The 17,744-nt window shown below is 41.7% G+C and overlaps 1 protein-coding gene across 2 annotated transcripts in view; it reads left to right on the top strand.

The window, feature by feature from the left end:
• LOC132830060 (interleukin-6 receptor subunit beta-like) overlaps nt 1-17,744 on the top strand; it is a 151,675-nt gene that overhangs the window by 6,776 nt on the left and 127,155 nt on the right. For both annotated transcript variants that reach the window (XM_060847525.1, XM_060847526.1), the window contains exons 2-3: nt 8,452-8,538; nt 16,847-17,158. In XM_060847525.1, the coding sequence (XP_060703508.1) occupies nt 8,472-8,538; nt 16,847-17,158 (379 nt within the window). In that variant the 5' untranslated portion in view covers nt 8,452-8,471. The remainder of the gene's footprint in view (nt 1-8,451; nt 8,539-16,846; nt 17,159-17,744) is intronic.

The raw sequence follows: 17,744 nt of genomic DNA, 5'->3' as shown, positions 1-17,744 counted from the left end.
TTTATAAGATTGGGAGTGGCATGGATAGAGTGAAAAGTATGAGACTTTTTCCCAGGGTGGAGGGGTCAATTACGAGGGGACACAGTTCAAGGTATGAGGATGGAAGAGACGATGAGGTGGCAAGTTTAAAGGAGATTTGCGAGGCAAAGTTTTCACACAGAGGGTGGAGACTACCTAGAATGCACTGCCAAAGGAGATGGTAGAAGCAGACACAATAGAGGCATTTAAGGAGCACTTGGACAAATACATGAATAGGAAGGGAGTAGAAACATATGGATCCTGTTAATGTAGACAATTTTAGTGTGGAAGGACAAAATGTGTTGGTACAGACCTGGAGGGCTGAAGGGCCTGTTCCAGTGCTGTATTGTTCTTCGTTCTTTTTGTTTTGTTCTCTGAACTGAGCAGTTTCAGTGGGTTGAATGACTTTCATCAGTCAGGGATCTCATATTTTATGAGAACCACTTGGCTGACTTTGTTCCAAACATTACATCCTTCCCCCTCTAAGTCTGAGGGTATAGGCCATTCTTTTTCCTGTTGCTTCTCTTGGAGCATTTTGTACCAGGTCTGGTAGTGATGGTGTCGAGACTGCAACTTGTACCTTGTCCATTTTGTCCTTAGAAGTTTCTTTGATGTTAAGTGGAGGTGGAGAACCCACGAGTTCTGACAGCCTTGCCGGATGGTCTGAGGGGCCGGGTATGTTTTGCTACTGTCCCATATCGAGGTTGCAGCTTTCATGTAGTTCACCTGCTTGTTTATGTCCGGCTGCCCTCTCTGAACATTGTACGTCACAGGAACTGACCTTGTGTTGACCATGGCTGTTACCCATGCAGGACTATTCCTGTGGTTTTAACATCAAACCTTTCCCCTGAAGTAAACTGTCTCTTCCTTAAAGGAGTCCTGTGTTTGTCTTCAGAGTTCCTGATGTTGTTTCACTCTTTCCCCCCAGTTTAATTTGGTGCGGAGCCTTCTCCCAATTAGCTACTCTCCTGGAGCTGTGCCGTAGTTGCATGAGGGTTGGTTCTATAATCAAACAGGATCTAGGACAGTTTGGTATTGAGTGAAGCTTTAGCGTGTTTCTTTAAGCCTGTCTTTAAAGTTTGGACTACACTTTCCACCAGACCATTGGACGATGGATAGTCAGGAGCTATCCAACTATGCTGAATGCCATTCGACTTTAGGAAATTTCCTTATTGGTAAATGATGGCGTATTGCCTGACCAACACATCTGGAAGTCCATGTATTGCAAAAGATACTCACAACTTTCCATTCGTTGCCCCAGTGTTTGATGAATGAACTGTGTACTTTATAGACAGTAGACAATAGGTGCAGGAGTAGGCCATTCAGCCCTTCGAGCCTGCACCGCCATTCAATATGATCATGGCTGATCATTCCTAATTAGTATCCTCTTCCTGCCTATCTCCATAACCCTTGATTCCACTATCTTTGAGAGTTCTATCCAACTCTTTCTTAAATGAATTCAGAGACTGGGCCTCCACTGCCCTCTGGGGCAGAACATTCCACACAGCCACCACTCTCTGGGTGAAGAAGTTTCTCCTCATCTCTGTCCTAAATGGTCTACCCCGTATTTTTAAGCTGTGTCCTCTGGTTTGGCACTCACCCATCAGCGGAAACATGTTTCCTGCTGCCAGAGTGTCCAATCTTATATGTCTCAATCAGATCCCCTCTCAGTCTTCTAAACTCAAGGGTATACAAGCCCAGTCGCTTCAGTCTTTCAGTGTAAGGTAATCCCGCCATTCTAGGAATTGACCTCGTGAACCTATGCTGCACTCCCTCAATAGCCAGAATGTCTTTCCTCAAATTTGGAGACCAGAACTGCACACAGTACTCCAGGTGTGGTCTCACCAGGGCCCTGTACAGCTGCAGAAGTACTTCTTTGCTTCTACATTCAATTCCTCTTGTTATGAAGGCCAGCATGCTATTAGCCTTCTTCACTACCTGCTGTACCTGCATGCTTACCCTCATTGACTGGTGTACAAGAACACCCAGATTTCTCTGTACTGCCCCTTTACCTAAATTGATTCCATTGAGGTAGTAATCTGCCTTCCTGTTCTTGCCACCAAAGTGGATAACCATACATTTATCCACATTAAACTGCATCTGCCATTCATCTGCCCACTCACCTAACTTGTCCAGGTCACCCTGTAATCTCCTAACATCCTCATCACATTTCACCCTGCTACCCAGCTTTGTATCATCAGCAAATTTGCTAATGTTATTGCTGATACCATCTTCTATATCATTAACATATGTTGTAAAAAGCTGTGGGCCCAGCACGAGTCCCTGCGGTACCCCACTGGTCACTGCCTGCCATTCCGAAATGGAGCCGTTTATCACTACCCTTTGTTTCCTATCAGCCAACCAATTTTCAATCCAATCTAGTACTTTGTCCCCAATACCATGCACCGTAATTTTACTCACTAACCTCCTGTGTGGGACTTTATCAAAAACTTTCTGAAAGTCGAGGTACACTACATCTACTTGATCTCCCTCATCCATCTTCAGAGTTACATCCTCAAAAAATTCCAGAAGATTAGTCAAACATGATTTCCCCTTCATAAATCCATGCAGACTCTGTCCTATACTGTTACTACTATCCAGATGTGCAGTAATTTCATCCTTTATAATAGACTCCAGCATCTTTCCCACCACTGAGGTCAGACTAACTGGTCTATAATTTCCTGCTTTCTCTCTCCCACCTTTTCTTAAAAAGTGGTATAACATTAGCCACCCTCCAATCCTCAGGAACCGACCCCGAATCTATCAAACTCTGGAAAATAATCACCAACGCATCCACGATTTCCCGAGCCACCAATTCAGTACCCTGCGATGTAGACCATCAGACCCCGGGGACTTATCAACCTTCAGACCTAACAGTCTCTCCAACATCAAATCCTGGCAAATATAGATTCCCTTAAGTTCAGGTCCTTTAGCCACTGTTACCTCAAGGAGATTGCTTGTGTCTTCCCCCAGTGAACACAGATCTGAAGTACCCATTTAATTCTTCTGCCATTTCTTTGTTCCCCGTAATATATTCCCCTGTTTCTGTCTTCAAGGGCTCAATTTTAGTCCTAACCATTTTTTTGCCTTGCACATACTTAAAAAAGCTTTTACTATCCTCCTTTATATTATTGGCCAGTTTACCTTCGTACCTCATTTTTCCTCTGCGCATTTCCTTCTTAGTAATCCTCTGTTGCTCTTGAAAAGCTTCCCAGTCCTCAGTTTTCCCGCTTATCTTTGCTATGTTATACTTTTTCTCTTTTAACTTTATATGTTTCTTAACTTCCCTCGTCAGCCACGGCCACCCATGCCTCCTCCTAGGATCTTTTTTCCTTTTTGGAATGAACTGATCCTGCATCTTCTGCATTATACACAGAAATATCTGCCATTGTTCCTCCACAGTCATCCCTGCTAAGGTATTGCACCATTGAACTTTGGCCAGCTCCTCCCTCATAGCTCCATAGTTCCCTTTATTCAACAGAAGTACTGTCACTTCCGACTGTACCCTCTCCCTCTCAAATTGCAGATTGAAGCTTATTGTATTATGGTCACTACTTCCCAATGGCTCCTTCACTTCGAGGTCTCTGACCAATTCTGGTTCGTTACACAATACCAGATCCAGAATTGCCTTCTCCCTGGTAGGCTCCAGCACCAGCTGCTCTAAGAATCCATCTCTGAGGCATTCCACAAAGTCTCTTTCTTGAGGTCCAGTCTACCTGCATGTTAAAATCCCCCATAACAACTGTAGTAACATCTCTGCGACAGGCCATTTTCAGCTCCTGATTCATCTTACATCCGACATCCAGACTCCTGTTTGGGGGCCTGTAGATGACTCCCAAGAGGGTCTTTTTACCCTTAGTATTTCGCAGCTCTATCCACACTGACTCTACATCCCCTGACTCTAGGTCCCCCTGTGCAAGGGACTGAATATCCTCCCTTTGAATTGGTATCCACAATTACTAAAAACTGGAGCCTGTGAAAGGACTGGCACAGACAACGTGTAACCGAGTCCAGAGTTTACCCTGCCATCCCCACGAATGTGGGGGAGCTGTTGGCAGTAATTTTTGTCCTTGTTGGCACTCTGGGCACTGCCCCACCGATGTGACTATGTCGGTGTCCAATCCTGGCCAGAGGCATAACTTCGTGCCAACATTTTCTATTTGGAATTTCCTGGATGACCCTGGTGGCATTTAGCCAGTATCTTGCAGCGACTTTTGCTCCAGATAATCAGCCTTGTTCCCTGTAAATAATATCCTATCTTCTACGGTGATTTGGTCTCACCAGATCCAGAAAGGTTTCAATTCTGGTTGTGATGGCCCTTTTGCTTACCCCATCACCATGAGCTTTTTCAGTTTTGCCAGGACAGGAGATCATTTTGTGTCCACAGTCTGATACTGTCAACAGTGTCCAGAAAGGTAGCCAGAAATAGCTTAAAACCAGAACGGACTCTTCCAGTGGCAGCAACACCAGTGGTGGATCTGCCCATGGTAGGTGGCTTAAGGTATCTGCACTTGCCACTTGGCCTCCTGGATGGTATTCCAACATGTAATTGTGTGCACTCAGAATAAGAGTCAACTGCTGAATTTGACCTGAAGCTGATGGTGGCATGGCCCTAGCTCGAAGAGGGGTTTGTAGTCCATTACTATTACAAATTTATGTCCTTAAAGGTATTGTTGGAACTTTCATAGATCAAAGGTAAGCCCCAAACCTTCCTTCTCTGCCTGGTTGTACCATTGTTTAGCATCAAACTATGGGAAGCATATGCTATGCAGCTTTCCTCTCTGCGAGGTTACTGGGGGGCCCAATACCACCTTGATACCATACGGGGAGGAATCACATGTCAGCACCACATCTTGCTTAGGATCATAGTGTGCCAGCACCTTAGACGGTGATAATTGCTTCTTCACTTCCTAAAGGCTACTTCTAGGCTATGAGACCATTTCCAAGGCTGACCCTTTTTCAGTAGCAAATGAAAGGGTACCAGGATGGAGGCCAGATTACACTTGAATTTTTCATAATAATTCACCAACCCAAGGAAAGATCTGAGCTCTGGTACATATGTGAGAGCTGGGGCACATTTGATTGCCATCGTTTTATCTTCCAACAGGTATAATGTGGTCTTGTCAACTCTGTAGTCTAGATAGGTCACCTCGGGTGCTTGGAACACACCTTTCTCCCTCCTAAAGTATCTCCTCACCTTGGGGTTTAAGCATTATGTTGACATTCTCAATGCTGTTTATGGGGTGGGGCAGGGAGGTTCCTCTGGTTATTAACACACCATCCAGACAAATGGTCATTCTGCGATAGAACTAATAAAATGTTGTCTGATGACACAGCTAATGATACCCCAAAAGTTTATCTCATGTATTGGTACAAACCTTTGTAGATATTAATTGTAGCACTCTTCTAGAAATCCTTATCCAATTATAATTGCAAGTACACATGGCTCATGTCCAGCTTTCTGAAGGACAGTCCCCACCCCAACAGTTTTGCATATAACCTCTCGGTGCACAGGATTAGGGGTTTAGACAGCTGCAAAAGGCCGTTCTTTGTTTGAAATCCCCATAAAGGTGAATCAATCTGTTAAGCATAATCAGCATAACTGGTGCTGCCCATTCCGCAAACTGGACTGGTTTAATGATTCCTTCACTTTCCAGCCTCCTGATATCTGCCTCTATTTTTACATGTAAGACAAAAAGCCACTGGATGGTCCATGAAAACTTGTGGAATTGCTTCTTGGTCAACTTATAATGTGGCCTTACCTTTTTTTTTAATAGTTTAGACCTCCCTGAAAAACTTCCAGAAGTTTAATTAGGACTTCACTCAGGCAGCCATTTTCTAGTCGAAAGATGTTAAGCCAGTTAAGTTGAACCTTTCTCAATCAATTTCACCTCATCAGGCCTGGGTCTGAGCCTTTTACTATAATTAGTGGTAACTGAACTATTTCTTGTAAGAGACCAGATTATGAAGTTGCATCCTAAATCTGTAGAGGTTCCTGGTGTAGGTTCTCAGCTTGGTTGAGGTTTTATATAAATTTAAGGGTTGAATCCTGAGTGAATTTTGGTAAAAACGGGTTCTGCATTCACAGCTGATATCGACCTCCATTAGAATTGGGTGACCATTTAACCAAATGTTTATTTTGATTGGTTCTAACTTGGACATTGCTAAGCAATTTAACTGTTTCAAATCAGTTATAGGTGGACTTTCCAAGATGTGCACTCTCCTGGAATCCAACCTATGAGTTCTCTTACTCATTTCAGGCATTTACAGACTGGCAGCAACTGCAATGGCCTGTTCACCCAGATCCTCATGGAATTCTTAACTGTTTGGCTAATACTTGCCCTGAATGGGATATGCAATTGCCTTCACTCAAGTGGTATTCCCCAAACTCTGTCGATTTCCATCGGCATATCCTCTAACTGCAAAGCCAACCATAGTGTCTGAACTCCAATTGGGCTTCAGCTTGTAGGTACTATTGCATGGTCACATCATTAATCCCATATACCAAATGGTCTGTCAGCGTCTCATTCGGAGTAAAACTAAAATCATGTGCCTCTGCCAGTTGTCTTAACTTTGTCAAAAATTCCAATATGGATTCCTCTGGTTCTCAAACTGTCAGGTAAAACTGAAAGCATCCCAGAATTAGAGGAGGTTTGGGATTATAATATGTCTTAGCTAAATCCATCAGCTCTTGAAAAGCATTAGTATCTCTGACTCCAGGATAGATATGCTCTGAGAAAGCTGCAGGTCCACAACCTGTCAGGAGAATTACTTATTGCTTTTCGTCTACCCCAATGTCATTTGTCCGGTAAGAACAATACATTATTTCTTCATATTGGTCCAGTCTTTAACTGCAGAATCAAATGGGTCAAGCTTCCTAATAGTGACATGATGCCAGAAATGGTTACCCCAACTCAAAAACAGATGTTGTGAACAAATCTCTTCAGAGATGTACTTTTCACTCTTTGCCACTGAAATAACTCCATGAAGGCCTATATCCCCTTACCAACTCACCCTTTATTTGCATGTCAATAGTACATTACACTGACCCAGCCAGCATAGAGCAGCTCCTAGACTAAACAGAATCCTTGACAGGCAAAAGTGGGGACTGCAGATGCTGGAGATTAGAGTCAAGATTAGAGTGGTGCTGGGAAAGCACAGCAGGTCAGACAGCATCTGAGGAGCAGGAGAATCGATATTTTGGGCAAAAGCAATTCATCAGGAATGGGGTACCCCGACAGCCAGGACTGCCTGATTGGACCAGGTTAACAGCCTGGTCCAATCAGGGGACTCATATTCTATGAGATCATCCTGGCTGACCTTGTTCCAATCTTAGGAGTGGTGAAATTATACGCAGGGTCAGGACAGAAAGTACAACACAAGCCGCTGTCAACAGCTGGAAGGTGGCTCTGAGTTAAGAAGTCACAAACTGATTGGAAATTGATTTGCTTGTGTTACTTGTGAAGTGGTTACAATCAAAGGATGCTGCAATAAACTACAAGCAACCTTCAGTGAGAACAGAGACTTTGCAAACTGACGGAGTTCTGTCCTCCTACTGTCTACCTTGTACTGCACAACGTACCTTTATCTTATTATCTACTCTATATTGCGCAATATACTATTCTACTGTCTGCTATATACTCTCAATGTACTGTGCTCTTACCGTCTACAATACAATGGTCAATGTACCATCCTCCTATTACTGCTCAATTTACTGTTCTCTTAGTGTCCACTCTGTACTGCTTACTTCAGTCCCCTCTTACTGTTCATTCCATATTGCTCATACTAATGTTTACCTCTTATGTATTGTGCCTTGTCCTTTCGCTATTGTCTCTGGCCCTGTTCTTTATATTGTCCATTATTATCTCTTGATATCATAGTGGTTAGTATCCCTGTCTGTGACATGGGAGACCAGGGTTTAATTCCTTGCCAAGGAGGACTCAAGCATTTTATTTGGATGGCGTGGTGGCCCAGTGGTTAGCACTGCAGCCTCACAGTGCCAGGGACCCCGGTTCAATTCCAGCCTCGGTCACCTGTCTGTGTGGAGTTTGCACATTCTCCTCATATCTGCATGGATTTCCTCCCACAATCCAAAGATTTGCAGGTGATGTGAATTGGCCATGTTAAATTTCCCATCATGTTCAGGGATGTGTAGATTAGGTGCATTAGCCAGGGGTAGATGTAGAGTAACAGGGCAATGGAATGGGTCTGGGTGCAGTACTCTTTGGAAGATCGGTGTAGACTTGTTGGGCTAAATGGCCTGTTTCTACACTGTAGGGATTCTATAATTATAGTGTCTGTCCTTTTTCACAGTTGTTCTTTTGTATGCATACCCTGTGTGTCCTATCATTTGTTGTCCACTGTGTGGCTAAATCTGTGTTTAGTGATATAACTTTGTTTCACTGATTGTTAATGATCTCGTGTAATTTGCAGGTGGTGAATCACTCAACACCATGCGGAAATCTGTGAATTTAATCTCTCTGCTCTGCTGCCTTGTTTATCTGCTTGGACCTCATATAGGTATGGAGAAGGATTTTTTCACACTTTTTGCGGTTATATTGTAAGTAATGTTATTGTGCAAAAGTTATGTGAATAAACATTGTGTGTGTAGTTGACAGAGTGAGCTATGGTCTCCTGCAGGGACAACGATGCATTTGAGCACTGTCTGCTTATTGATCCTCCCTCACCCCACCCCCCCCCATCACTGGTTTTGTCACAGCTCCATCATGAGTAACTTGAACCCTCAGAAAAATACACATAGGCCAACACTAATGGGTTAGCACTGGTATACTTGCATGGTGCAAACACTACTTTGATATAAATTAAGATAAATATTGACTTTAATTCTAATTATCATTAACTGGCTTTCTAGATTTTAACATGGTAGTAGTGGATGGTTGCTCAAAGGCTGTAAATTAAGGGAAGAAAATTTTGAATAAAAGAAATCTAATTGCCTATTAGTCATTGTGAAAAATGGCAAAAATTGCAAATTTTTTGGGGTGTGGTTCCCTGTAATACTCTGAATCACAGGATAAAGGAGGAATAATGTGGACATGGGACACATTCTATGAATAAGGTGTTGACTTGATATTGTCACTTCCTAATAGAAGCTTGTCAGTTGGATGCTGATGATGTGTTGGACTTGGAAGAGATTTACAAGAAAGATATACCAAATGCCTTTGAGGCATAGTCAGACTTTGATATACAGGTATTTTGGAAAACACGTGATTCCATGGAACAAAACATCATGCATTAACCAAATTGTATAAATGGTTTAGTCTGAAGATCACTAGATGAGGGTAAGTATTTAAATTGTGGGATACTTTGCTGTGGTGTTTCATATGACTAGTAATAAAACAGGGAATCATGGAAAAACTCAATGGGCCATGTCGCATCCGTGAAGTTAAACTGTTCTGAAGAATAGTTGGACTAGGCTCAAATAGTTAACTCTGTTTCTGGCTCCATAGATGATGCAAGAGCTTCTCGGTTTCTCCACCATTTTCAGTTTTCATTTCAGATTTGCAAAATTTGCATTATTTTTCTTCCGTATGAGCAAGCTCCCGGTTTTGTAGTGTTCTGAAATTGGAGAGGGACACCTCTTTAGAATTGGATTTCTGTTCCCCTGGATAACAGCTTTCATGAAACAAGTTAGAGAATCAAAATTGACATAAAGAATAGACGTTCTGGAAGGTTTGTTTTCAGACATTTTGTCACAATACTAGGTAACATCATCAGTGAACCTCTGGTAAAGCAGTAATGTTATGACTGGCTTTCTATTTATGTGTGTAGGTTTCCTTGGGTTGGTGATGTCATTTCCTGTTCTTTTTCTCAGAGGGTAATAAATGGGGTCCGAGTTGATGTGTTTGTTAGTAGAGTTCCAGTTGGAAAGCCACGCTTCTAGGGATTATTGTGCATGTCCCTGCTTGGCTTGTCCGAGGATAGATGCGTTGTCCCAGTCAAAATGGTGTCCTTCCTTATCTGTAGGTAAGGATGCTACTGATAATGGGTCATATCTTTTTGTGGCTGGTTGATGTTCATGTATCCTGATGGCTAGTTTTCTGCCTGTTTGTCCAATGTAGTGCTTATTACAGTTCTTGCAAGGTATTTTGTAAACTACAGTTGTTTTGCTAGAGTCTGTATAGGGTCATTTAAGTTCATTAGCTGCTGTTTTAGTGTGTTTGTGGGTTTGTGGGCTACCATTATGTCAAGAGGTCTAAGTAGTCTGGAAGTCATTTCAGAGATGTCTTTGATGTAGTGGAGAGGGGCTAAGGGTTTTGGAAATGTTTTGTCTGTTTGTTTGAGTTTGTTGCTGAGAAATTGGTGGACTGTGTTCACTGGGTACCTGTTCTTTTTGAATACGTTGTTCTTCATCGTTCCTCTGTGTTGCAGTGTATGGTCGCTCATTGGGATAATGTTCTAATGCAGCTTTGTTTGTGGGTGTTGGGATGGTTGCTTCTTCAGTTCAGTATTTGGTCTGTGTGTTGTTTTCCTGTAGACACTGGTTTGAAGTTCCTCGTTGGCTGTTCGTTCTACTGTGACATCTAGGAATGACAGTTTGTTGCTATTTTCCTCCTCTTTAGTGAATTTTATGCCTGTAAGGATATTATTGATGGTCTTGAAGGTTTCTTCTAATTTGTTTTGTTTAGTGATGACAAAGACATCATCCACGTAGTGGACCCAAAATTTGGGTTGGATGATTGGCAGAGCTGTTTGTTTGAATCTCCGTATTACTGTCTCTGTTAAGAACCCTGATATTGGAGATCCCATGGGTGTTCCATTTGGTTGTACATTTTGTTACTGAAAGTGAAGTGGGTGGGAAGGCATAGGTGCACTCGATTTGGTGATGTTGTCCTTGTTAATGAAGTTGGTGGTGTTTGGCAAATATGTCTTTGGTTCTTCTAATACTTGGATCTATTAGCCAAGCCATGGAGTTCTGGCATGGAGATTGTGCTGAAACATTATAAAACCTTAGTTAGACCACAGCCTGTGGTGAAATACCAGAATCTAAATAATTGGGGAAACATGACAGCACTGGAGAGGGTGTGGAAGGGATTTATGGCAATTGTTGCCTGGGCTGGAGAGTTTCAGTTGTGAAGAGAGTTTGGAAAGACTGGGGTTGTTTTCCTTAGAGCAGAGGAGACTGAGAGAGGAATTGATTGAGATGTAGGAATATAGAAAACATAGAACAGTATAACACAGGATCAGGCCCTTTGACACACCTTGCCTGTGCTAACATTGATGCTTTCCCCTTGACGAAAGGATTGATGACTGGGGGCCACAGATTAAAATTGAGAGGCAGGAGGTTTGGAAGGGATGTGAGAAAATTTTTTTTCATCTAATGGTGGAGAATCTAGAACTTACTGCTGGTAAGGTAGAAGCAGAAAATCTTATAAAATTTAAACATTTCAACATGCTCTTGTAATACCAAGGCATACAAAGCTATGGGTGAAGAGATAGAAAATGTTATTAGAATATTTAGGTGGCTGCTTTTGACATGCGCCGATGCAATAGTCCAAAGGGCCTTTCTAAGTGCTGTAGATCATTATGACTCAGTGACTCTAAATGTCTGCATCTTCCCTAATCATGAACTTGACAGAGAAAGAGGGGCAAGCTATCAGTATGGCCTTCCCCCTCAATCTATACTGCCTCAACCTGTTGATGGTCACTGTAATCACACCAGGCGCAGGATTCCCTTAAGATCCTCTCAACTGCCCACTTCTCTATCTGCCACATAGATAAAGGATGTAGGTTTGCTCACTGAACTAGAAAGTCAGTGTTTAGATGTTTTGTCACCACACTAGGTAACATCATCAGTGAGCATCCGGATGAAGCACTGGTAGTATGGCCCACTTTTATGTATGTGTTTAGGTTTCCTTACAGTGGTGATGATAATTCCTGTTGTGATATCATTTCCTGTTCTTCTTCTCAGGTGGTGGTAAATGGGATCCAAGTCAATGTGTTTATTGATAGAGTTCTAGAGGATGGCATTCCAACTAGGAATTCTTACGCGTCTCTGTTTGGCTTGTCCTAGGATGGATGGTTGTCCCAGTCAAAGTGGTGTCCTTCCTCATCTGAATGTAAAGATACTAGTGAGATTGGGTCATGTCTTTTTGTGGCTGGTGGATGTTCATGTATCCTGATGGCTAGTTTTGTGCCTGTTTGCCCAATGTAGTATTTGTTACAGTTCTTGTAAGGTATTTTTGTGAATAAAATAAATAATATATAAATAAAAAGCAGGCCATGCTACCAGTGCTTCATCTGGAAGCTCACTGAAGACGTTAGATAGTACGATGATGAAACGTCTAAAAATGAACCTTCCAGCTCAGCGAGCAACCCTACATCCAGAAACTCAACCTGAGCAACAAGTCTTCTCAAAGCTCACTAATGTAGATAAACATCAAGAATGTGGGATTGAAGTGCAGCCTAAAAGTTGAGGAGAAGCAGCCCCATGCAGTATATTTACGTGTGGAACACAGATCCTTAAGGCTGTGGAAGCTGGAACTCTGTGAACCACTGTGAACCATGGGACTACTACATGCAACACTTTCCAGGCCCAATGATTGCTAGAAAAGGTCAGCAGTCCCAAATCAGGATTGGCTACAAATTATTTATTAATCAACACATGATCCACAAGTTCAATTGATGACATCTAACTCCGTAATGACAACCGGTATACCTGATAGGAGAGAGCTCCAGTAGGAGGTCACCATGTCCCATACTTTGAGCAGTTCCTGGTAAAAGACAGAAAATGAGTTGCCTCTTATAGCATTTCTAAAACAAAATAAACTATCTATAAATTAGGAAGACTCAGCATGATGTTGAAAGAGGAAATCATGGTTAACAAACTTGTTAGAGATTTTTGAAAAGGTAATGGCAAGGGTTAATGAGGGTAATGCTTCTGATGTTGTTCATTTCCCAAAGGTCTCTGATGCAGTAACTCATAACAGACTTGTGAGGAAATTTATAGGCCATATATAAAAAGGTTAGTAGCAACGTAGATACAAGATTGACTGATTGATCAGAAAATTGTCAATAGACATTTTTCGGGCTGGAGCAACATTTGGAGTGGATTTCCCCAGGGGTCAGTGTTGGAACCCTTCCTTTTCCTGATATGTATCGATGACCTAGATTTACCATGAAGGAGACAATTTCAAATTTAGTAGATGACACAAGGCTTGAAAAAATTGTAAACCGTGAGAAGGATACATCCCAAAAACACATTGACAAGTTGGTGCAGTGGGTCGATAGGTGGCAGGTGAGGTTCAGTGTGGAGAAATGTGAGGTGATGCACTTTGGCTGGAAGAACATTGAAAGACAATATAAAATAGGGTATACAATTCTAAACAGCAATGCAGGAGCAGATGGTGCATATATGCCCAGGTTACTCAAGTTGGGTGCTAGTTGCTCAGTACAATTTTAAAAGTTTTTTTTCAGCTTTATTAATAGAGGCATGGTGTATAAGAATAAGGAAGTGATGTTGAACTTGTAAAACACAGAACAATACAGCACAGGAATGGCCCATCATCCTACACCGAACATGATGCCAAATAAAACTTCTGTCTGTCCTTGGTACATATCCCTCCATTCCTTGCATACTCAAGTGTTTATCTAAAAGCCCCTATTATATTTACATCCACCACCAATACCCCTGACAACATAGTCCAGACTCCACCACTCTGTAACAAATGTGCCTCTCACATTTCCTTTGAACTTTCCCCCTCTCACCTTAAGTGCATGCTCCCTAGGATTAGACACTTCAACTCCAAGGAAAAGATTCTGACTATCAACCCAATTTTTACATCTCATAATTTTAAAGATGTCTATCAGGTCTCCCCTCAGCCTAAGCTGTTCCAGAGAAAGCAACCCAAGGTTTTCCAGCCTCTCCATATACCTCATATCCTCTAACCCAGGCAGCATCCTGATAAACCTCTTCTGCACCCTATCCAAAGTCTTGACATCTTTCCTGTAATGTGGCGACCAGAATTGAATGGAATTGTGGCCTAATGAAAGTCTGATAAAGCTGCAACATGCTATCCTGACTCTTGTACTCAATTCCCCAACCAATAAAGGCAGGCATCTTCCTTACCATCCTATCCAGTTGCGTGGCCACTAATGAGGGCTATGGGCTTGAACCCCAAGTTCTCTCTGTGCATCAATGTTGTCAGGGTCCTACCATCAACTATATACTTTTCCTTAACATTTGATCTCCCAAAGTGCAGCACCTCACACTGGTTAAACTCTATCTACCAAATCTCTGCCCATATCTGAAACTGATCTATATCCATCTGTATCCTTTGATAACACTTTATTCTATCCACAACTCCACCTATCTTTGCATCATCTACATTTTCATCCTAGTCATTTATATATATACATATACCACAAAGAGCAGAGATCCCAGTATGGATCCATGCGGAAAACCACTAGTCATGGAACTCTAACGTGAAAAAAACACCCTTCCACCACTACCCTCTGTTTTTAAGTCAATACTGAATCCAGCAGTCAAGTGGATCCTATGCATCTTAATCTTCTGGATGAGCCTACATCATGATCTTGTCAGAAGCCTTATTAAAATCCACTTCTCATCAATCATCTTCATCACCCACTCAAAAAATTCAATCAAGTTAGTAAGACATTCCTTGCCCTGCACTAAGCCATGCTGACTATCCCTAATTTTGCCATGTTTTTTGAAGTGCGCATACATCCTATCCCTAAGAAATCTCTTCATTAGTTTCCCAACCACCAATGTGAGAATCACTGGCTTATAGTTTCGTGGATTATCCCTACTTCCCCTCTTGCACAGAGGAACAACATTAGCTACTTGCCAGTCCTCCAGGACCTCTACAGTGGCTAGTGAGGATACAAAGATCTTGGTCAAAGGCACTTGTCAGATTTCAGCTGGTGTATTATTTACAGTTGTAAACACCACATTATAGGAAGGTTGTGAATGCATAAAAAAAATGAAAAACTTCAGCTATGAGGATTGGTCTTCCCGGAGAGATGAAGGCTGAAAGGAGATCTGATTGAAGTTCTTAAAATCATAAGTGGACTGGACAGAGTAGATTGGATGAAGCTGTTTACACTTGTAAAAGTAACAAGACTGAAGGAAAACCCCAGGAACCAATTCCAGGACAAACATATAAATAGAAAGCAGGAGACAACAGCTTCGCTTCACTTGGAGGTTCCCACTGATGATGTTACCTAGCCAGGTAATGAAACGTCTGGATATCAAACCTACAACTCAGTGAGCAAACCTACACCCTACAAGACTGAAGTGTTAAAGAAATTTAAAGTGATATATAAACAAAGCAAGAGAGGATATGAGAAAAAATTGTTTTTCACATAATGATTTGTTAGGATGTTGGTTAGCTCATTTGGCTGGATTGCTGGTTTGTGATGCAGAATGATGTGGATTCAATTCCCACACCATTTCCATGAAAGATTCTCCTTCTCAGCCTCTTGCCCTCACCTAAGGCATGGTGACTGTTAGGTTATAACCACCATCAATTGCCTCTTTCTGATGAGAGAGCAGCCCTAAGGTCTGGTCAGATGATGGTATTTTTCCTTTTGCTAGGGAATGGAATGCACTGTCTGGAAATGTGGAGGCAGGTTCAATTGAGGCTTTGAATAGTGATTGGATCGTGAGTAAGAATGTGGGGTAAAGGCACTAGGGAATAGAACTAGTCTGAGGATGATGGACTGAATGGCTTCCTATTGTGCCGTATTGATTTTGTGATCTAAATTAATGATCAATCTCTTGAAGGTGTATGAAACTATAACTGCAACTGAAACAAACCTTTAATACATTTCTAATAAATTAAATAACATTACTAGGGTGTGGACATACTCCAGCCAGTGCTTTATGTTATGATCCCCTTCAGGTCAGGACTTTCTGGCTTACAGGTAGAAGCTTTACCCATAATGCTATATAAGCCTTTTTATACCCAGTCTCTTATTATATTTTTTCAAGAAGTGAGAAACAAAGTATCAAATTTGACGCCCCAGTTAGAAGATGATAGTTTTGACACTGTAGACAATTTTCAGTTTCAGGTTTTTAATAATTGAAATTAAATTGCAGATGTGCCACAGTGGGAATTGAATCCCCATCTAGCCTGGGCCTCTGAGCAAAGTCTCTCCTTTCTTTGTTTGGGATGATTAATGAATTTACGAGTTTCTCAGTGAGTGAAGGGGTGAGTGGGGTGACAACATTCACCCACCAGTCCCATACGATTTGCCAGTTAACCTGCTCTTCAACTCATTTGCATATTAAATTTGCTGAAAACAGTTGATAGTGTGAGAATGCTCAGAATAGCCCTGGCAGAGGGTACATCAGTTCCATACTTGAACTCCAAAATTACCAAATCATAGGCGCTGAATATTCTTGTCCTCATGGATCTCATCACTGTCTCTGTCAAAGTCCCATCATGTTCTTAATTGGGACGTTTTGTGAATGGGATAATTGGTCGATTGCATTTCTTTAATATCATGGAAATACTATTTTCATCACTTTAATGTGACTGGGAGTTATCTAATAGGATAACTGTGTTAGATTCAGCCTTTTGTAAGCTATTTAGATCAGGAAAAATGACATTTTGGGCATAAGCCCTTCATCAGGAATCCTGATGAAGGGATTATACCTGAAATGTTGATTCTCCTGCTCCTCAGATGCTGCCTGACTTGCTGAGCTTTTCCAGCACCACACTCTCGACTCTGATCTCCAGCATCTGCAGTCCTCACTTTCTCCTAAGTTATTTAGATGTCAGTTACAAATCTGTAGTTTTAAAATAAAGAATTGATGTAATGACTGTTTGCTCCTATTTCTTTACAGGAGTTCTTTCGGATGCACATGAATGTCTCAGGATCTCAGTCAGTGCAAACCCTGTGCACTGGGGATCATCACTGGTTGCTACCTGCAAAATAATAAACACCTCCTGTATTATGGGCTCTATCACTCATGCCTCTCAGATAATGTGGCAACTGGATAATATGTACATTGCGAAGACACAATACACAGTTGTGGACAGGACCATGTCCCAGGTCAACATTTCTGCTTTCAAACAAACAGTTGGAAATCTCAGCTGTGAGATTCTGCCAAGAGCAGGAGGGATTCTGCAAAATGGAGTGCAAATCCAAGCTGGCTGTAAGTATCAGTGGTCAGAAACACAATATTCCAGATACTTTGTCAAACTGCAGCTATACCAGCTTCCTAGACTGTCTCCAGGTTGCTCCTTTGTAATTTTCATTGTTTCCAGTAATGATTATTTTGTAAACACTAAAGCTGATGGGTAACGTTTGATAAACTGAGGTACATCTCACTGTGGGCAAATAGTCATACACATCCATTACTGCTGCCATTTTCCTGCTGTCTTAATCCATGACATATCTGAGGTTTTATTTGAATCATCTAAGAATTATAGTGAGTTCCAAACTGAGACTCTTAAATCAAATGGAAAACAAGGCAGGAGCTTATTATAGGAAGAGCAGAAGTGAACAGAATGGGCCTGATGTTGCTGTTTTAACAGAAAAAAGAGAGACCTGGTCTCATGAGTACCAATAGCACATAGACTGAGACTGAAATTACAATAGTCCTCAAAAGAAGGAAATAGAGCTCGATTCCTGCTCAGTCATTCTCCTTGTCATCTTAAACCAGAAACTATCCAGCCTTGAACCAATGTAATGATTTAACTTAATCGACAAACAGCTACTTATGTTCATCAAACTATTCT

This window comes from Hemiscyllium ocellatum, chromosome 30 (genome assembly GCF_020745735.1).
Source record: "Hemiscyllium ocellatum isolate sHemOce1 chromosome 30, sHemOce1.pat.X.cur, whole genome shotgun sequence".
Classification (NCBI taxonomy): domain Eukaryota; kingdom Metazoa; phylum Chordata; class Chondrichthyes; order Orectolobiformes; family Hemiscylliidae; genus Hemiscyllium; species Hemiscyllium ocellatum.
This window is presented reverse-complemented; position numbering and strand designations above follow the sequence as displayed.